The sequence below is a fragment of the Telopea speciosissima genome, chromosome 2, assembly GCF_018873765.1.
Source record: "Telopea speciosissima isolate NSW1024214 ecotype Mountain lineage chromosome 2, Tspe_v1, whole genome shotgun sequence".
In the NCBI taxonomy this organism is placed as follows: Eukaryota; Viridiplantae; Streptophyta; class Magnoliopsida; order Proteales; family Proteaceae; genus Telopea; species Telopea speciosissima.
In genome coordinates this window covers 77,795,298-77,816,915 of record NC_057917.1, presented here as the reverse complement: position 1 = coordinate 77,816,915, position 21,618 = coordinate 77,795,298, and the positions used below count along the sequence as shown (strand labels likewise).

Here is a 21,618-nt window from a genome sequence, read left to right as displayed (position 1 = left end):
GGCCATCAAAATCATCGTTCGGTTATTTTTTCAACTAAATAAGCCGACAACAATAAATAAACGAGTAAGATTTAGGAAAAAAAATTTTGTAAAACGTGAAATTGCAAAAGGAATTCCCATTTTTGAGTGGGGTTCAGCTCAAAAATGAAATTGCACATCCTCTCAAATATCACTGATCATATGAGAAGGTGATACATCATAAATTCCCTTTTCCCTTTTGTCAGATTCCAAAAGGGTTCCCATATTTGTCCAAAATTATGTTCCGAAAGTATAGAGAGAATCCGTCCTTGGGACCCCATGCCCACCTACCAGGAATCCAGAGGACCCACAGTATTATTTGCCCAAAACGAGGACGTGAGCCCTTAGTTAGTAAGTTCATGTATTATACGCATATTGGAAGGTTTTATTTTAAAAAAAAAAACATATTTTACTGTATTTAATCATAAATCTGATAAAATAAAATTTAAAAAAAAAAAAACGTGTTTTTTACTTGGACCCGTATTATATACGCATAATAACGAATTGTACGTATAAAATACTTTTTTTTACTTTACAGTTAGTTAATATTGTAATAAAAAAAAAAATCGAAACTAATAAAGGAAAAAACCCTCGCGCCTTGCTATTCGAACAATCGAACCTTAAAGAGACACGACGGTGAGACAACCCCTTCCCCATTTGATTGTCGTTCCCGAAACTAAGCGTGAGCCACACTCTTGTAGAGAACCTCTCCTTGGGTTAGGGTTTTGCTCCACCTACTCACGGTGTAACCCATCTTTCTTGTCCATTGCACTCTCTGTTCTCTGTTGTAATGACCCATTTTGAGTGACTGTGACGGGTTAGTGTTCCATTCGAGAGCGTTAGATTTGCAGAGTGGATTCAAAGGTATTGTTTCTTCCATCGATCAAGTTCAAGTTATACTTGTCAGATATGGTATTTTTTTTTTTTTCGTATTATTGATCTGGTAAGGTTATCAAAGCTCTGATTTGATTACAGATTGGTATTTCTGATCTAGTGTTTAGTCTTTGAATTGGGTTTTCGGTTGGAGAATGAGTGAATGCAAATTGTCTGTTTCTATGCTTGGGAATGTCTAGCTGCGCTTCTGAGTTAGTTTGAACTACCTTACATGTTCTTCCTTCCATTCTTCGGCATTCAAAATTACTTTTCGATTTAATCAGTTTCTTACCCGAGCAGACTTTTTAGTTTTTAGGCAACTTCAATATGCCTCTGCGATGTGTTATGTTCTCTCCGTTATTAAGTTCAATAAGAAGCAAAAACTTTCTTTTCTACTGCCTTAATTTATCTTTGCATGGATAACTGTTTGCTAGATCGTGAACACTTTGTTTAGATGTCTAATTTCCTCAAGGACATAACTTAAGAAATTGGAAGTCTTTTTTTGAAAATCAAATAGGACTTGAGATAATGAGGAATCCAAAATCAGGGTTTGTCATTTTGCGTATAATTTGGGAGATGTTGAAGAGGGAAACATGGGTTATGGAGAGTGTCAGGTTTCCGGAATAGGAAATGAGGTATGAGACTGATGGTCTATTAAGCACTAGAATTGTTGGCTTGTGGTATTTAGAAGATGGAGTTAGTGGAAGGTGCTGGTATGGAGTAGTAGCAACATGAGAAGTCTGAGTCGTGTTGAATATCTTGAGGAACTAGGTGTTGCTAGACTTTCTGCAACATGCCTTGATGATTGTACCCAATACATACCTATACATACTCTTTGTACTCCTTAACTTTGACGCTGAAGATCTGATCTGAAAAGGGGGAAAACTCACTTGGGCTTCTTATTTGCTATAAATGGTATTCATCGATTAGAAGGTAATACAAGCCATTTTGAGGTATTCTCTATGCATTTTTCATATGTATTATGTTCAATTTTTCTTAATTGATTTTGATAACAGCAACCTTCTGTGTTAGATTTTTGTCCTGCACAACATTTTGCTTTGTTAGCATGTTTGCCAGAGAGAAGATATAATGTTCTTTTAGTTCGGATTTCTCTTACATTTCAGTAGTTTTTAAAATCTTAGGAAGTGGGAAATGATCAACAAGCAACTTGATTCTTTTTGACAGGGCTGGATATGGCCCACTAAAAATCAATGTCTTAGTGGAGTATGAAATAGATTCCTAGTGCTCTTTTGGCTACCAACTTGAACCAGTGACGCAACCTCTCTCCCCTACTTTGAGGTGTAAGTGACCACAGCAATCCCAGGATTCTGCTGCAGTCACATAATCCAGAGGGTGGAGTATAGGGCACATTTTCATAGGCTCCCCTTTCATGGGATTAGTTCCAACCTGATACTCAGATCTGCTGAAATCTTCTAATCTTTTCAAAATCTTGATTTGATTTGTGATAGAAAATGGATTTAAACAGGAAAGTACATTGAACAGAGAGAAGGTACAGCTTTTAATATCTTCTGAACCCGGTTATAAGAGGTCTCTTGTGGTGATGGAGGTGACTCTGGTAATGTAGAATGAACCATCAACCCAAGCCCTTCCCCCAACCCCATAAGAAAAGCCCTGGAAAAGATTTACCACACCACACCCCCCCCCCCCTCATATCCGGTTGGCTTATAAATTTCTTAGTTTGTGTAATAAGTGGCACTTGTTACAAGCACCAAATTGAGGAATAGTAACTCATGTCTGGATTAAGTGTGCAAGTTTGTTTTGGATTCCATGCATGTGTCTCACTTAGGAAATCACTTGGCCCACTCCTTAGCCACCATGGCAAGTGAGTTTCCTGAATGATTGCTAACTTCTCTGAAGCAGGATGTCTCTCATGATAACAATGTTATGTTAATGTAAGGTGTGTTTTATCTTCAATAAATAAGGAGTGGGAGGACAACCAATTGAAATCAGAAAAACTGTTTCCAGATGTGTGTCCATTATTTTTGTTGTGAAAAAATGCAAAACGGCTTCCATTATCAAACATATTTTCTGATTGCTACAAAAACAGAAAAACAAAACAGCTAAAACCAATTTTCTTGTTTTTCAACGGAAACAAGGAAAGAAGTATCAAATGGCCCCTTTTATTTTATCCTGCTGCATTTTGTGTTATGATGTGATTCTGCAGCTCTTTCAATCTTATATTTTATCATATTTTTGGGGTAAATTCTACAATTCTTTTGTTGGTGACTGGTGAATCCTTTCAGTAGTTCTGGTGAATTTTGAGTGTTGTATTGATGATAGTCAATACTTTGACATCATTTTTTCTGCATTTTGTAGGTGCAAACTTGTATTCTGAACCCCTAAAACTCTCATCCATATATCTCTCTTTCTCTCTGAAGTAACAACTAACAACAAGAAAATTCCTTTGCCCATGGCGTCTGTAAAAGAGATTCTAACTCGCAAGCCGATGTCCACTACAAACCGGCTAACTGTTCCTGCTGGTGCTGCTCGACCAGCCGCACCTGTTAGTCCTGCCCTGGGTCCGTATCATCTTAACCAAATGACCTTCTGCAAGGACTTCAATGCTCGAACTCAGAAGTACAAACCTGACACCCCGATGTCAGTTACCATCACTGCTTTCAAAGATAAGACATTTGAATTCACAGTTAAGTCTCCTTCTGTCAGTTGGTACCTCAAAAAGGCAGCTGGAATCGACTCTGGTAGCAGTCGACCTGGCCATGTTGTCGCATCTGTTTTAACTCCGCAGCACATATATGAGATAGCTAAGATAAAACAGTCTGATCCTTATTGTCGGTACATGTCATTGGAGGCTATCTCCATATCAATCATTGGAGCTGCTAATACTATGGGCATTAAGGTTCCGGAGGAATTAGATTGATTCAAGAATCTGGGTGTTTCCATTGCGTTTCACAATTTCTTCTTTTACTTTCAAATCTTCTTCATGGAACACATGAGAGTTTGACTTTAGGGGTATCCTCCCATTCATTCTGTTGAACTCTTTCATCAAATCCATTTGACATTGAACATGCATAGTAGACTAAATTAAAGCAAATATTTAAGGACTAAACTACTGACATTGATTCATGACTCAAATTTTAGTGGCAGTAACTAAAGAGATGAATACATCTTAAATTGTTTTTTGCTATATTGTTCTGGGCTTCAATATTAGTATGTTCATGGAGTATCTGTTGTGTATCATCAACTGCCACCTTAAACAATACTTGGTCTGCCGAAAATTATTCTGGTCAAATGAGGGCAAGTCCTTGGTTCCCATTATGAGTTAGAGAACAATATGCATGTCCAAAAAGTATAAACAAAATTATACCAGATCATGGAGCCCCAACCGCCTTGTCTCTTGAGCTTTACAATTCTCTCTATCGGTAAAAATGTGGTGATTCATAAAATATTTGAGAGAGAGAGAGAATGAACAAAATAGTGTTGCTCCTTCCATTAGTAAGAAAACAGCATTAAGTTAAAATAAAACATTTTAGGACCTGTCCTTGAGTACAATAGACAAGTGTAAATTTGTAATTATTTACATGGGCAACAACAATGGCAACACAAGCTAAGTCCTCAGTGACAAGGATGAAATAATCCAAATCAAATGTTGATCTGATGAAATCACGTGAATCTTCATCTTTCACCAGTCTATGCCCAACTGCTTTGAAAGAAATAGATTGTCGATGTACTGAATAACAGGTGCAGAAGCAACGACGTAGTTTTGCATCTGAACCATTGCTGAGGCTTCTGAAAGCATTAAAGAACATGCAGCATATTACAATCATGAATTAGGGTCACCTCTGAAAGCATTAAAGAACATGCAGCATATTACAATCATGAGTTAGGGTCATATAATTGAGAATTAGCAGACACACGAACAGACCCCAGTTCCCACTTAATCAAACTAAATTCTCAATGCCTTGTGCACTGACCGCACTTCAACATGAGCCATTGTCAAATGATTATAAAAGTTCAATGCAAAATGCTAAATTAAGCACCCAATTGAGTTTTCATCAGTTTTTAAAGGATAACCAAACTTTTAACCCAACCAACCCTAAATGCACTTTTGGTGGTTGGTAAGGAAATTTGAATCCACAACCTCATGGTTGCAGGGCAATGTGTCAACCAATTAGCAAACTATCTGAATGATGTGATAAAGTCCAATCAAAATGATTTCAAGGTTACTTACCATCTTCATTCAACTTTTTCAAGAGCTGTGCCTTTGTAGGAAGAGCATACATCCCAGCAGCAACGGCTTTCCTGATGGCCCAACCATGGTGGGGAGCAAAAACCTTGGCATAAGCCACAGAGGCTGGATCCTTCAGGGAGTTTCCCCTGGCAATGAATTTATCCATTATTAGTAAGTTTTAGACAAATTCAATCACAATATGCCAACCCATCAACATAGATCTATTCTACTATTGTGTAATGAATTACATATATCATAGAGACATCAATAAGGGCATGTCCTAAATCTTGTATTAGTGGACCCTTAAAAGCAGCTACCTATTTATAGTAATCAAACCTGACGTTCAGGAACCTATATATGAAAGAAAATTCCACTAATCTGATCAAAGTTCAGCCAAGCTATTCATCCCCCACCCCCCCCAAAAAAAAAAACAGTTCAGCCAAGTTAAACTATAACATTCACATACAAAAGTGAATAGAGGAATTGATGACTGGAGCAAATTTATAAAGAAGCAGAGATGAAAATATTTTTTGTTTTGCTACCGTGATGTATGGGAAACTATTGTAAATGACGTAGACAATACTTGAATTATCAATGTAGATGCTACATAGTTGGTTCTAATCTTTCAAAGACTTTTTAAGTGTAATAGGAGTATCCAGCGACAAAAGGATTACCCTAATATCATCTCACGGCTATTGAGAATGAATCAAACCTATTGGTTTGTTTCTCCAACTTTTTGACTCGCTCCTATCACACTTGGCTTAGAACCACCTAACAGTGGCTCTCTACTCTGTCAAGACTTGTTTCTTATTTTTCCTACATCTGTCTCAAACTGCGAGCAAAGCAGCTCTTCCCAAGAGAGAAAAGAGACCAACAGGTCCTTTTCTGCTTGACTGCCAACTCATGAGCAAAACCACCTTAAGCCGCCCCTCATGCAGCATGAGGATTGTCGCTAAAAGTCTGCTCTACTGGTGGACACTATGACAACTCACTCTGCCATGAGAACAAAGAAGTCTGAAGTCTGTAGTCTGCACTATCTCCTTGCAAATATGCCTTTATTGCAACAAGAATTCAGAGCACATAAGAAATGTAGCTACTATTTGATGGACCCCAGCGGATGAGCGGAACATTCCATAGGTTAAAATTTCAATGAATAAATTCCCCTGTTGGTGCATTTACCTTGAATAGATTTTACATTCTTTACTTTCTGCCTATCAGATACCTATCTTGTTTATACTTTTTTTTTTTTTTTTTTTTTTTTTTGGGAGGGGGGTGTGCATTTGGTGAGGGAGGGAGGGGTTCAAGGTTTGAGTATTTCATGACAAGTTTATCAGCAAACACAGTGTGTATCCATCCCGTTCTTTAATCATAAAATTTAAGAACAATAATGGAAGGTCCAAACTCTAGTCCAGTACTTCGATGTTACAGCTTTGGCTTTGATTTCAATCTAATAGAATTTCCAGTTTTGGATTGAGACGCACAAAGCACCCTAGGACCAGTAGGTATCTTTTGATTTATGTGTTTTGTCTGTCCTTCATATACATCAATCTGTTTGTTTCATCACAAATTTTAACAACAAAAACAAATAAAAGAGTTCTAATATTGATACTCACAAGCATACTCTTACTTCTTGGAAACCAGCAGTAATAGTAAACAAAACTCAAATTTCTTCACTAAACTCGATTCTAAAGCAATAATATTAACTATTAAAAAGACCAAAACAAAATTCACAGTGAAATCAAAGATTGAATTAGGAAACAAAAATAATGGAATGCTTCATGAAATTAAAACAAACTTTAACACTAGAGTAGTCAAACATACTCTGAAGTTTGAATTTTCTCGAATAGAACCCTGACCATATCGATTCCACGCTTCACTCTGAGAAGGTTTCTCGAATGACTACCAGCTTTCTTCACAGAGTCGTTCTCAATGTCCCGATCCAGTAAAGATTGTAATGTTTCAAATGACTTTGACGCTTCAGCTAGATCATGAACCTGTTACCCACCAATAAGGGAAAGTAATCTATGAACCAACCACTAAATCGTAATTTTACCAGTAATGCGAGACAGCATAAGATAGACTTCATCAAGATTATCGCATTCATGAAAGAAGAAAATCAATTTAATAACGAACCTTTGCTACGTAATCCATCTCTGCGAACTTGAATGCGATACCCAAGCAGCCAAAGAGAGGGGACACGAGAGAGCAAGCATGAGAGAAGGGCGCAACTTTGACATCTAGGGTTTCCGAATTTACGGTAGCTGCGAGATCTTTGAATGCCTCCGAAATCTTTACCAGAGGTTTGTCTTCGTCAGCCATCGTTGGGACTTGGGACTTGGGACTTGGGAGTTTCCAACTCTCTGCCCCTCTCTCTCTCTCTCTCTCTCCTTCGTTGCTTAAGAAGTACGGATCAGGGAATAACGGAAACGTGAGAATACTCAATACTCATTCGAGTGGACTTAGAAAGGCATATTCCATCTGACATTGCCGACCAGATGAAACCAATCCGATGTTACGAAACTGCCCCTTTATTCTTGGGCCTACATGTCAAGTATTCGATCATAATCCATGGAATTAAATCTCAGTATTGTATTCATGTATCGGCGGAACCGTTCCCAATACTGATACGATATGACTCAGCTAATATGATATGAACAGTTTTTACATCACAAAAAAAATTAACTATTAAGGAAAGGATGTCCAAGCACTTATACACCCCTCACATTCTTCATTTATATTCGATGTAAGACTATTATTTTCGCTTTCTGAGTGAAACCCATAGTATCCATCACGTGAAGGCAGCTCTTGACTTTTGATTGCATTCTGATTGAAATAATTCTCACCTAATCTTTTTGCACTACTACATGGTTATAATAGCTTAAGAGGGACCAAGCACCTTTGTCCTTTTAGTGGCATTACCATACAAATCACCAAAAATAGCTGTTGTCAAGACTAGAAACAGTGTTCTTTCAATGGCATGGAACTATGGAAGTGACTAGTCTTTTGGTGCCTTTCTCATGATTCATGATTGAGTCTCAAGAACTTAATAGATTTACTTCTTTAAGGCTTCAATGGTATTTCTGATCGTAGATAATCTTATTATAGTTCTTAGACCGACAATTCAATCAACCAGGTTTAAGTGGAAATGGACACCTTTCTTGGTAGGACTGTCAGTCCATCGTTTGGGTGGATCGGTTTCAATGTGAGAATGAGTGAATCCAAAACATGATCAATTTGGATGCATCGGTTTTGATTTGATTTTAATTTCTCTTATCAGCTTGTTAATGGTTTGGTTTCACCATTTAATATATTCATAAGTATTAAAACATGTATATTTTTTTTTATGAATTTCGATTCGATATCAGTTTCGGTCTTTTTTTTAGATTGGTTTCGGTGTCAAAAAACCCCAATTCAAAAAAATAATCTAGTAAACTCATATTGTCATATCGGTTTCAGACGGTTCGATTCGCGCTAACTTTTGACGTGTCTATTTCATAATTTCTCACTATCTTCTATGGAGTTTCTGTATGTAGGGCTAGGTTTTTTAATCAAGACAACATTGCAAGACAATAGGGTTCAATCCAATTTTCATAACTTTTAGTTTTCTTTCTTGGATTTTAGGTCCGTTCATAGCCCCAACTTGGGTTCCACAAAGCAAAATCTGATTTCATTACAGCCAACTAGCTAGCCAAGTTCCGACTTAGTACGAGTAGATAACATCTGACCTGACCCGAAAGAGCTTGGGAAAGATGGTACAAGAAGAGATAATAGGGAGAAAACTAAGTAATCAAATCTCCTAATACAAAACTTGCTTTGTTTTAGCCCAACCCATGTCATATGGGCCAAGCAAATAGGAACTAATTATGCTGAATTCATAAGGAGCATGGTGGTTCACTCAATCAACCCACCACACAGCCATCCTTAGACAGGACCCTCACCACTCATTTGGGACCAAGAAAATAATATCCATTCGGACATGGTGCCCACATTTCCTATAAAATAAGGAAGGGTTTGTTCAAAGAGAAGCCCTTGCAACTGTGTTTGGCACCTAAAAAGCTAAAGTTCCCAAAAAGCTAGCGTAAGTTGGATATTAATTACTTAGAGTTTTTCTTTTCTTTTCTTTTTTTTGGAGGGGGTGTTATAAAGGAATAAATTAGGTATTAAAATATTGGTGGTTTGGATATCAAAATCTATGGAAGATGCCAGCTTTCTAAGTTGGTAAACTTTATGTGGTTTTTGTATAACACGCTTGGGGTGTCAAACGGTCAGTTTGGTCCGGTTTCAATTGGGTATTTTTTTTTGTATATATCAGGTTATATTGAAATCGAACCAATAAAGTGTCCAGTCTAAGAAAAACTAAACCAAAACCAATAGCTATTGGTCCAAACGATTTTTATCTATTATTGGCTTCTTTTAACAGTTTCCATATCGATCCAATCTCGGGTTTTTATATATAAAATGAAGAAAATGTTAAAAAAAAAAATTTATCGCGCTAACCAATAAAGGCTTGGGTCGGTCGATTTTAATCGGTTCAATCAGGCAGGTTTGCTTTTTGACACCCCAATCACATGTGTAAACAAAACCCGTCTTAACCAAGCTTATACTTAACTATGGAAGAAAGTTCTCCGTGGGAAAGTGTACTGCCCACTCCAAAACACCAATGAGGCGAAATGACCGCCACTTCTCTCCCACAAAAGGTCAAAATCCTAAACCCATGATGCCAACTCGTGCAATTATTGTCCAATGCATGTGCAAATGCCATGCTCCCACTCCCCCACATAAAACACCAACCCTTAACTATTAACCCATTTATCTAATGACAATGAAGATGATGATGATGATGATGAAGAAGAAATCAATTGAATTAATTCGATACTTCTTAGATTTTTAACTGATTGAACTTAAGAGATTACCCAAAAAAAACAACTAATTGAAGTTAAAAATGGAGCTTTTTATTCTCAAACATGCACCTACGAAGAAGGTGGGGTGGGTAAGAAACATATGGACCGATAATGACTCTGGAGATTCCGACCCTATAATATAGGGCATGTGCACACACAATAACATGGGGAGCATACCTTATGCCCTTTTTTAATAACCTTTTGGTTATTCCCTCTAGATTTTCCCTTCTTTTAAAAGGGAAAAATATTAAATTGGACACCTACACGGTCTCTTTAATCCCTTTTCTTTTTGGTAAAAAGTTATTCTTTGAATTAAAGGTACAAGTTTTAAAACCCAAATGATATATATAATCTAAACATACATATATCAATTATTACATTGTAGCTTTATCTTTGACTTTAGACAATTTAAAAAGGGTTTTGAGGACCTAATTTTAAAGATTAATGAAGTTGAGGTTGATATCAACTACACCGACAGAAATAAAGCACCCATGAGACCCTCAAAATAAGCTTTTCTCATTGTGAGTTTATCTATTAAGTGGGTTGTTTGGTGGGGATTATTTAAATGAAAAGAATAATGGAATATGGTAAGTAGTTTTCTGTCCGGAGTGCTAGTGTAGTGTCTATCTCTTTCCTTCTCAAAATAAATGGGTAAAGGTATCTTTTCAAATGGGGAAGAGAGAGATAGAGTTCTGGGAGTGTTGATGTAGACCACACTCCCGGACACAGTTTTTTTTTCCCTTTAAATATTTAAGGACTTTATATTGGCATTCTTTGTATTTTGATGCTGCGAGCTCCTTCAATCATTAAATTAATATGGTGTCTTTGCAAATGTAGTTTTGTTTCATATCAAGGTGGAGCATGGTTCTAAATATTGATTTCGCTGATGATCAATATGATACAATATAATATGGATCGGTTCTATTTGCCAAAAAGTTGTTAATATTTAAAGGGAGAGGGATGCTAGCGGTATACTGTAAGCTAGCACCCTATCCGTCTTATCTCTTTCTTCCCCCATTTTAAATGACTCTCTTAGGGTGCTAGTTTACAGTATACCACTAGCATACCCAGCCTTTTCCCATATTTAAAATTATGTGTGATACCGACCTAATCTGCATCATATTAGTATCAATTTTAGTGGAGATTGATATGACCAATATTGATACGGACATACATCGATCAATACCAATGCCTCTAATCTTAGGAGTTGGGGTAAAGAGGCTTCATACCATCGGTTAATAGTATTTTCATAGTTAGGCATATTTTCATACAAGGACTATGTAACACTGAGGAAACCGTTCATATTGTCTCTCACCTTGGCATTCGAAGATTGATTTGGCCAATCTAACTATCACATTGATAGGTACCATAATCCATCTCAATCGGCTAGAAACATTGGAATTTTTCCTCGTATTTCAACCATCAAACTCCGAGATGAGCTTCTAGCTCGGTGGCAGGCGGTTGGACAATGAGGTCTAGTATAAATCCAGGGAAGGTCGAGAGTTTGACCCTCTTACCCCTAACCCTGCTTGAAATAGTAGTAGTATAGTAATGTTGTTGTAATAAGTGTGGTCCAATGGGCCCCTTGTGGTCCTTCTCTGGATCCAGTGCATCCTTATCTAGCCTCGATGTGGGGCTAACACCCAAAAAAAAAATTTTGTTGACATTATAATCGCTACTCAGGAGTATATTCTACCACATTTCAAAATGCATTTGAGTTGAAACCTACATGGAGAGAGAGTGATGCAAACAATATGTCCATACACTTTTGAGGCCAACCTAGAAGCTTTTTGTGTCATGTATATAGGCAATGATTTAAGGATGGCCGTCTTCACTTCCCATTTAGGAAATCTGTTTATGATGATGATGATGATGATGGAACTGCTTGTTGGATAGTGAAAAAAAAAAACAATATATATGCAAATTTAACGTTCTTGAGATGTAGATGAGTGGTAAAACTACTAAAAAAATAAATAAAATAAGGAACGAGAAAATTATATCTAATTTAGGAATAGCTCATATAAATGATAAATTGTAAGAAACTTGTTTGAGGTGGCACATACATGTGCAACAGAGGCCTTTTGAATGCTCTAGTAAGGAGGAATGACTTGATTCATATTGAATGAGCTAAAAGAAGCCTAAAATGACTTTAAGACAACGGTTGGGTAAAGATTTGCATAGTTCAGGACTACTAAGAAGTATGACTTTGAATAGAGTTGATTTGAGAAAAAAAATGATCTATTTATATGCAGTCGACCCCATTTAGTTGAGGTAAGGTTGAGTATCAGTGTTTGGTTTATTCCAATAAGATATCATAAAGTAAGCCCTCACCCATGATCTTACCCCCTCTAATTGCCTCCATATCCTATTATTCTATGTGGGTTCTATTTGCATAAGATAAAATGATATATATTTTTTTTTTTGTGTGATAAAACTTAATAATTCAACTGAAGAAAAAACATCTATATATAAATCCTTGCATTTTGGGAAATTCAATGAGAAAGCAATATAAATCTTCAAAAGACTTAATGTGGCTTTGTAATGTTTAGCCTAAAATAACTATTAATACATAATTATTATTTTAAAATGCTCTAATTGTTATACTCACATAAGGAAAAAAAGGGGGTTAGTAACTTAGTATAAGAGTGGGGATTGTGAATTTTCATCCTTTATTTTCTCACGTTTGTTAGGATTCCATTTTACGTTGTAATTCCCTTTCATAAATATTTTTCCGAATATATTTTCCTTTCTCTTACAATATGTATAAAATATATTATTTTTTAAAAAATGAACACTAAATGAAAACATCTCACGCAAAAAATTATATAAAATGGAATTTCATAAGTTATAAAATCCCCAAATAATTATTATTTAATAGATGGACTAATATTCTAAGATGGGGAATGTTTAATTTTCACTTAGATATAATTTAGAAATACTATAATCTAGTGCTATCATAAATATTTTTCCGAATATATTTTCCTTTCTCTTACAATATGAATAAAATATATTTTTTTCAAAAAAATTAACACTAGATGAAAACATTTCATGCAAAAAATTATATAAAATGGAATTTCATAAGTTATAAAATCCCCAAATAATTATTATTTAATAGATGAACTAATATTCTAAGATGGGGAATATTTAATTTTCACTTAGATATAATTTAGAAAGTCTATAATCTAGTACTATCAAGCTATCAATTACTCTTAATCTTCTGTAATTAAATAATAGGAGAGAATTCTCTGAGCAAGCAGCATAGGTGAGTGCACCAATAAAGTGCAGTAGAATGGTTTTGTACATAGGAGGGAAGGGGGATCATTTCATATGAAAAGGAGTGAAATATAGAGAGTGCCAACATACCCTCTCCTAATGGCTCAAAAAACCATTTCCCTTAATCATTCATATAGGGTCCACGCGGTCAAAATAGGAGAGAGAATGTCAATGTAAATCCCACTATTTATTACATGATAAATGAATAAATTTGTACAAAGGTAGCGTAACAATCTTTTGCCGTAAATATATCATGAATGCCTATCTACCTAATCATTAGGTCATCCTTTGTTTTAGATCACTTCTTCTCCTGCATTGGTTATATTCTAGGACTTACAAAACTATATATTGATAACTGATAATAGGGATCACAAGGATGTTATATTATTTCACTTGCCAATCTCCAACTACTACACAATTAAATAAAAAATGGAAAATGCTAGCCTGACACTCCTTTTAGGAGTATACCCTAATGTATCCCAATTGCTTTATTAGTGGGACCTACATTTGTATTCTTCAATATGGACTATGAACCTTGTGACTGTTGATACCTACCATTAATGGACTGTTTGGCTAGCATTTCCTCTCAACAATTTATGATAATTATGTTCTCTTCTATCCCTTTTACTTGTAATTAGTTGCATTTATTATGTGATGCCAACATTACCTATCAAAGGTAATTTAATTCCAATAGAAAAGTTCAAATAAGGTGGTAAAGGAAAACAAAAGTTCACTTGTCGTGTTCTTAATTGAGTTGTATTGTTATCAACATCATGGGAATTAATTGTGCCTTATAAGGTACATAAGGGCTATACTATACTAAGAGGTACATTATTTTTAATGACAACTATTTCTTTGAAGTGTTCGTATTTGATTTAAGGGAATATACTTGAAATTAATCTTGATTTTTTTTTTTATGTTTTTAGTTTCAAAAAGTGAAATAGTTAATTGGTTTTAAATTTATTTTTAAAGTACTGATGCTTTCAGCTAGCAAGCTTTTAATGATTCAATCGTCCATTCCTAACAAATGTGCTTTCCATGTATGATTTTATTGTGGATCAATTATTCCCTAATTCAAACCATAACGTATTAGAATTAAGTATATCAAAACTAAATTAAAGTCGTTTACCAAAGTCAAATTGATGTGTTTAAAGCAAAATTGTAAAACCATTTATTAAATGGTTCGGTTTTGATTTCAAAATTGAGACCTTTTAGTTACACTGTTTAAACTGGATCAAACTATTTAAATCGATGATAAACCGTTTAAACTTGATTGATATATACATAGTAAGTTAAGTCATTTATGATTATAATAACTATAAAAAATTATAATTTTACAATTGTTTAAAAAATATAATTAACTATAACTTTACAATTATTAAAACAAATATATAACAATAAACAATTCAATTTAATGTTAAGTTTACATCTATTTCAATAAAAAATAAAAAAATAAAATTGTTTGAATAACAAATTACCAAAAACCTAATAAAACCGTTTAAGAAACAGCCTAAGGTTCGTTTTTTAAACTGTTTAGTTAAATAGTTTGTTTTTGGTTTTCACCACTAAGCATGTTGAACCAAATCGAACTGGACCATTTAACACCCTTTGTTTGAATAATTGCTTAAAATTGTTTGAAATAGTTAGTTTCGCTTAAATAATAGGCACCATAGTGGGGGGGAAAAAATAACAGAACAAATGTATTGCACATAGAAATGAGTCAATTTGAGTCGTATGAATAATGGCCTACATATTTTACTATATAGTGAAGTGCATTTGCTCACAATTTTATTTATTTATTATTTATTTTTTGGTGGTAATAAGCGTACAGTATAAGATTTGTCCTTAGAGTATTCAAAACATATGAGATGAATGTGACATAATTTAACACAAAAATAAGGAAGACTCTTTTTGAAATGGAAAATTGTTTCTTTCATTAGGATTCTTGAAAACAAGCTTTTCTTTGCAGAACCCCCTTCAATAATGATAGATGAATCAAGATTCCAAGACCATCCAATGGTCAATTAGTCTTTCAATTTATTAATTTACATGACGACAAAGTGCTATGTGTGATTAAAGACTATTATGTTTTAACGCAATTTTTCTTAGAAAAAGAGATGGTTGTTTGGATTTCTAGAGCTTGCACACACATATTGGCCAATGGGAGCACAGGTACGCATCGCCTTGGATGGGATTTCTGCCTTTTCCATGGTGAGAGCATAATACTTTTATGTATTTTATGTGTAATTGTTGGAGTCCCACGGGACATGCGACTAGATAGCTTTCTTTTTCCTTTTTTTTTTTAAATCCAAAATTAAAGGTAAATGTTAATTTTTTTGTATGGTAAAGGTGAATGTTGAATTCACATTCATTCATGTGGTGAACCAAACGCTACGTAATTTGAATGGAATAGTATAATCTCTATTGCCAAACAAAACGTTAATATCATTAGTCATCCATCGTTGCAATTAAAGATACGGTCTGGCAATTATTGGAGGACGCAATTGTCAAAAGAATATCAGGCAGGTCCTCTCTTTTTCATCCAAACGTCGACCCTCATATCTCGATAGCAAAGCTAAGGGGGTTTGATGCTTGATGGTGACTGAGATTGAAAGCGACCGCGTTTGAAATTTCATATCTTACATAGAATGACTATCCCACCCTTTTATATTTAATATAACCTTCGAATTCGATGCAGGGTTTACTGGTTTAGAGATAAAGGAATGGGTAATTTGGGAAATGAATAGTGAAAGACTCTCGATTGGGACTGTAGAGTGTATAGTGTGTATAGTGTAGGACTGTGGAGTGAATAGTCGTAACGAACGTCAAAACCCGTGGGACGTTACGTCGGTCAGTTGCTTGTCTATTTTGCCCTTGCGCTCTCATTGACGTTCAGAATTACCAATATACCCTTATTTTACATATTCAAGATTGAACACTTCAGCGAACGGGCTTGGTAAAAGTAACGGTGTCAATATTGGATAGAAAACGGGAACCGACCCACTAAGAACCCGATCTGATCCATCCAATATCTTATTGGTACAATTCTGGATCTACTCATAAGTAATTGGTCCAGTCGAATATAGCAAGTAATTTGTTGGTTTTCAACGATTCCAGAATTGATAGATCAATTAGAAACTGTTGGAACTGAAATCATAACAAATTCACACTCTAATCTTATATATTATATAATTCTTAAGATTTAAGGTCAAATATTTTATTTTTTTAATCTTTCATTTCGACGGGTACCACTTGTCTCTTATTCTATTTTATCAAATATTTGATTATTAATTTAAAGGTCTATTTGGGAATGTTAACTTAAGAACATACCTTAAAATAATTTTAACGTATGAGAGGATAGTGGTGTTCCTAGTTATCAATTGACTACAAAATGAAAGGTAATATAGATTAGTCTTGTGTTTTGAGAAGATTAAAAAAATGAGAATAGGTTGCATATCTCATGTGAATAACTTTAATATCTTATCGTAATACTATTGAATATATATAGCACGTGTTAGAGATTTTATTTTTATTTTGGGACTACCTGAAACAAAAAACGACCTATCCATTAGTTAATGGTCATGGTCTCAGGTTTGGAACCAATTAGCTCATTAGTTCATTTGTGGTATTGACCTCTAATCTTGATTTGTATAGATAATGCATCAATACAATATCAATACTTATAACCATTCTCAATACTACAACTAGTAGTATTGACCATTACACCGATATAATATCGATACTTAGAACAATGCTTAATAGTACAATAGTAAAAGTTTGGATGACTTAAAATAATTTAACAATATGGTTTTGCCCTCAGATATACCGATATTTGAGTGTGTTTTAACAATTATAGCCCTAACCCCATTTAGTTCCTGGAAATCTCGCTCTACCAATCTCTCCTCTTCGTTTGGCTTCTCCGAAATCACTTCCTTCCCCTTGTTATACATGTCCTTGTCCAACGCACTAAATAGATTCTTCCCTGATATATTTTTGTCTTGGAAACCCATTTCGGAATTATCGCCGAGATAGCTCAGTGTAAGCTCCTGCGATCCCAGATTCCCAATTCTTGAAGAAGCTTTTGAATGGAACCCATCAATACCCGACTCTGATTCGCGCAGCAAATTGGTACCCTTTTCAGAGTAGCCAATTTTTCCATATGGGCTCTCACGATTTTGCACGAAAACGTATTGTCTGAGCTTCTCTAATTTCTTTCCTAATTTCGCAAACCAGGGGAGGTTCCTTATTATTATTATTTTTTGTAAATTGATTCTCTCTGAGTTTGCAGAGAATAGGTTTACTGGGGAAGAGAGAGATTTACAGGGGATTGCTTCAAAGAGATGGGTTTTTGGTTGCAGGTGGTGGTTCCTTGGTTGTCTCTGGGATTGCAGGTGGTGGTTCTTTGGTTGTCTCTGGAGATGGGTATTGGGTTGCAAATCGGTAGCTGAAGAACAAGCAATGGGAGAGCCGGTTGCAGATTGAAAAATCAACGGTTAAGATCGACTGGTTAAATCTTAACGGTTGACACTCAACCGTTGCGTATAACGGTGCGTTTATATCACTTTATCAGTCGCGCTGCCAAAACTTACAAAGAGTAGCTTTTCCGTCACACCACAACTACTTCCTCGGAAGAATCTTCTATCCCGTTGTTATCCACATCCACTGCGAAGACTGCAGACTGCATTGCACGATTCTCCTTTGCAGAGATGGGAGCAGTCGAAGTCCTTTTTTTTCCAATGAAGCAAACAGAAGCAAGGACAGTTCGATAAAATTTTCCCAAGTGTTTCTTTTACGTTTATTTTCCATCCTTTTCTTCTATGTTTTTTTTTGCCGCCGGGTAATTTTGTTTTTCTTTGCTTTAAAAAAAAAAGAAAAGCAAACGCTACAGAGTTGCAGAATCCATAAGCGGGTTTTGCTCCTTTAGCCAGCCGGTCCTATCTGACCCAACAACTCCATTTTGTCCTCTTTTGTTCTCTCTCTCTCTTTCTATCTTTCTTGCATTCCGGGAAAAAAAAAAACTTCATCTTTTCATGTTCTCCGTCAGTCGTGAAACCCTAAAACAATGGAGGATTTCAAGCTCTAGTATCAGAGGATCTAGAAGAGTAGGAAGTCTCAAGGGTAAGAATGATGATCTGTTATCGATTTAAGTTGCAGTTTCTGTATATTTGCTTTGCATTTTCTGTTGTTTTCATTTCTTGCTAGTCACTTAGATCGGCCTACCTTGCTTGGTTTCTAGTTCAGAACTTGTAGTTCTTATATGTTCCGACCTGATCCGTGAAATTGGCAGAGAATCAGTTGTTTTTGATGAGTTCAACTGGTTTTCATTAGTTTTGGAATTCCAGTCTGCCTCTTTAATGTAAAATGTGTTTGATTTTGTAGAGCCGTGTTGGTAGAAATGGTTTTGTCGAAGGAAGACGTGGTTACAATGTGTTTGGTTTTTGCAGTTCTTTGGTGTAGTGGAGAGCGGAACTAATGGTTTTGGCCGAGATGGAGAGTCAGTCAGTCAGCAATAGTGAAGATCAAGTGGAAAAGGCTCAACCTTCACAGTTGCCGAAGCAGTCTCCTGTTAGTTCAGCTGAAAGTGTTAAGAGATCTTCAAAAATTGCAAAGCCTGATGTTACGCCGGCGGCTAGGGCTTCAGGACCGGCGACATTGAGTAGGAATAGAGTTTCAGGAGTCAGAGTTTCTGATTCGAGTGCGAATGGGGTTAAATCTACTGTAGCTAGATCTTCTCTTACTTCAAATGCAGCTTCTTCGGCTCCAATGAAGAGAAGGAATAGCACCGGTGTCTTACCGGAGAAGCAATCAGTATCGGTTCCTAAGAGAACGGACAATGCGAATTCAGTGGCAGGAAATAGTAGAAATTCTTCTTCAGCTTCGGAACCATTAAGGCGATCTCTGACAGAAACTAGGCGAGCTTCGCTTCCTTCAGCTGCCACTAAAGCTTCAAGTCCAGGAAGCATTTCTGAGATAAAGAAGCAGTCTCCGGTTTCATCTGTTACTAAGATTTCCCGAGTGTCCCCAAAATCCGATGCTAGCAAGCAAGATTCTATTAAAAAGCCCTCTCTGAGGCCGTCGTTATCAATTTCTTCTTCTTCTTCGAAAAGACTTCCTTCTTCGTCTTTGGACAGTAGCGGCAGCAGCACCATCAGGAGAAGTGTTTCTAAGGTTTCTTCCCCATCCACTCGTTCACCTTCAGTTACCAGTGGATCAAGGATTGGGTCTTTGTCAGCATCAGTAGATAAGAGTTCTTCATTATCTGGTCGAAGGAAGGCATCGACTCCAGACAGTCGGGATTCTCGCTTCATTGTGCTTCCACAGGTTGAGATCAAAGGGGGTGATGATGTGGTAAGCATTGTGGTCAGCAAAGTTGTTGAAGTTCTTGTTGTCTGATAACCAAACTTTTGAGTGTGGTTTGCATCGCACCCCCATAAAAAGAAAAAGAAAAACAAAGGGTTATTTGTATTCAAGAGGAAATTGAATTCTCTTTTTGCACTTTCTCTTCTTTGGACCCTTCCTTTCTCCATTTTCTTTTGAAAATCCTTTAAAAATCCATTTTATTATGTAAACTTGTGAATATTATTGATGTCGCTATTGTGAAGGTGTACTTTTCACCCTCTTGTATACTAGTTTACCCCTAAACCTTGAAAGCCTTTTGCTCAGGTACCTTTTTATCAATATGTTATTAATTTCTCAATTTCTTTTACTTTTATGTGGATTTTAAGTTGGGTTGTTTGATTATTATCCTTGACTAGTTACCATTTCATGGTTGGGTTCTGTAAATTAAAATTTCTGTAGAAGTTGGAGAGAAATTCTAATTGGAGATACTTTCTGTGTCGTATTCAATTTAATATGTATTTTCTTATTGGTGTTTCAGAGGTTGGATCTTAGGGGGCGTAGAGTTCGGAGTCTCAATGCCAGTGGGTTGAACCTGTCTGACAATCTAGAAGTAAGTATCCCATTTCACTTTAATGGATAGCTAAATTAACTGTTATTGAAGGCAGTATCAGCTAAATGTGGTTTGGCACTAAACATCTTGTTGGAAAAATATATATTAATATATGTGGTTGGAGGCTTGCCTCAACAAAGCGTTACCCCAAGTACTCTGGGTTGTAATGCTGTTCAGGTTCTAGGAAGAATCTAGAAGCAAAGAACTACAATTATACCAGGATCAATAGAAACTCAGTAGGAAGAATCTGGGACAGATTAGAGGTATGATGGGAGAAAGTAGATAAGACAGAATCAAACGATCAGATTCAGCCCAAAATCAGGTCGGGAATGCAGTTTTATCAGGCCTATCAACTACTATACGGATCTTGAAAATCAGACATTAATTTAGATGATTTCCAACTTGCTGAAATTTCCAGCTAACCTCAGGAATTGAGATTCTATTTCAGATATTGCTGAAATAAGTTTAAAGCAGAATTTAGAAAGATAGATCTGAATTTCAGAAGATGGAAAGCAACCAGTAATATGAGATTAATGTGAAGATTAGAAAGGAATAGAGACAATATAAGAAATTAGGGAAAGAAGAAGAAGATTAAGAGGAAAAGATTGAAGTAATAGCACCTGATTAACAGTAGAGCTCAACAGGTCAAAAAATCTTAAATAAACTCAATTCTATAATTCAAATCTTGTCTAACTGATGGGATATATATATATATATATATATATATATATATATATATATATATATATATTTCCTAAACTGACTCATGAAAGGTCTCATTATCATTCTCACACTGAAATAACATATATTGACTCAAAAGATTCCTGGGAATTCCTTTCAGTCAAGGAGGAATGGATTTGGATATATCATCCAAATGGTCAACTCCGTTGATATATCTTTTACATTCCAATACAGCAATTCTGTGGAGGTATGAGTTTGTGGGTATTGCAATTTTTTTTCTCAAAACGAAGCTCTATACCTGCTAATAGATATCCTAATCTAATTCAAACACTAACTTTAACTACTAATCTCGTGCTCTAACTTCTCACCCCACATAATAGGCTTGTAAATTAGGTTCATAACCATGAAACCTATGAAAATAAAACACCCAACCTGTAATATAAGTACTCAAAGCTTGTTTTCAGCCCATTGGACTACCACTTGCCCCTTTTGGATCTTTTAGACTTATGCCTAGCATCCATGCGGGATTACAGTCTAATGCAACTGCATGAGGTTGGTTATATCCTTGTTCTTCAATCAAACCTAACCACAGCCATGTCTTCCATTAAGTAAATGTTGCAGAATCAAGATTCAAGCTGAAGTGTCAAAGGAAGAAGGGCATGCGGCAGCTTGAAGAAGCTGGCCCTTCTTCGGCCTGCTGTTTCTGTTTTGAA

At 35.8% G+C, this 21,618-nt stretch overlaps 3 protein-coding genes across 3 annotated transcripts in view; 2 read left to right on the top strand and 1 right to left on the bottom strand.

Moving 5' to 3' along the window:
- The first annotated feature begins 2,922 nt into the window (after positions 1 to 2,922).
- Positions 2,923 to 3,895, top strand: LOC122652491 (54S ribosomal protein L19, mitochondrial-like). The gene is made up of 2 exons (XM_043846244.1): positions 2,923 to 3,819; positions 3,857 to 3,895. The coding sequence occupies exon 1, from the start codon at positions 3,323 to 3,325 to the stop codon at positions 3,788 to 3,790; it is 468 nt and encodes a 155-aa protein (XP_043702179.1). The 5' UTR covers positions 2,923 to 3,322; the 3' UTR covers positions 3,791 to 3,819; positions 3,857 to 3,895.
- Positions 3,896 to 4,548: 653 nt separating this feature from the next.
- LOC122652352 (accelerated cell death 11) lies at positions 4,549 to 7,486 on the bottom strand. Its single transcript, XM_043846066.1, has 5 exons — positions 7,469 to 7,486; positions 7,235 to 7,431; positions 6,923 to 7,095; positions 5,102 to 5,247; positions 4,549 to 4,659 (listed from the first exon to the last, which is right to left on the bottom strand). Exons 2-5 carry the CDS (start codon positions 7,418 to 7,420, stop codon positions 4,553 to 4,555), a joined length of 612 nt encoding a protein of 203 aa, XP_043702001.1. The 5' UTR covers positions 7,421 to 7,431; positions 7,469 to 7,486; the 3' UTR covers positions 4,549 to 4,552.
- Positions 7,487 to 18,200: 10,714 nt separating this feature from the next.
- The window catches only part of LOC122652351 (187-kDa microtubule-associated protein AIR9), a 56,462-nt gene continuing 53,044 nt past the window's right edge, over positions 18,201 to 21,618 (top strand). Inside the window, exons 1-3 of the mRNA XM_043846065.1 lie at positions 18,201 to 18,393; positions 18,720 to 19,623; positions 20,153 to 20,224. Of these exons, the coding sequence (XP_043702000.1) occupies positions 18,748 to 19,623; positions 20,153 to 20,224 (948 nt within the window). The 5' untranslated portion in view covers positions 18,201 to 18,393; positions 18,720 to 18,747. The remainder of the gene's footprint in view (positions 18,394 to 18,719; positions 19,624 to 20,152; positions 20,225 to 21,618) is intronic.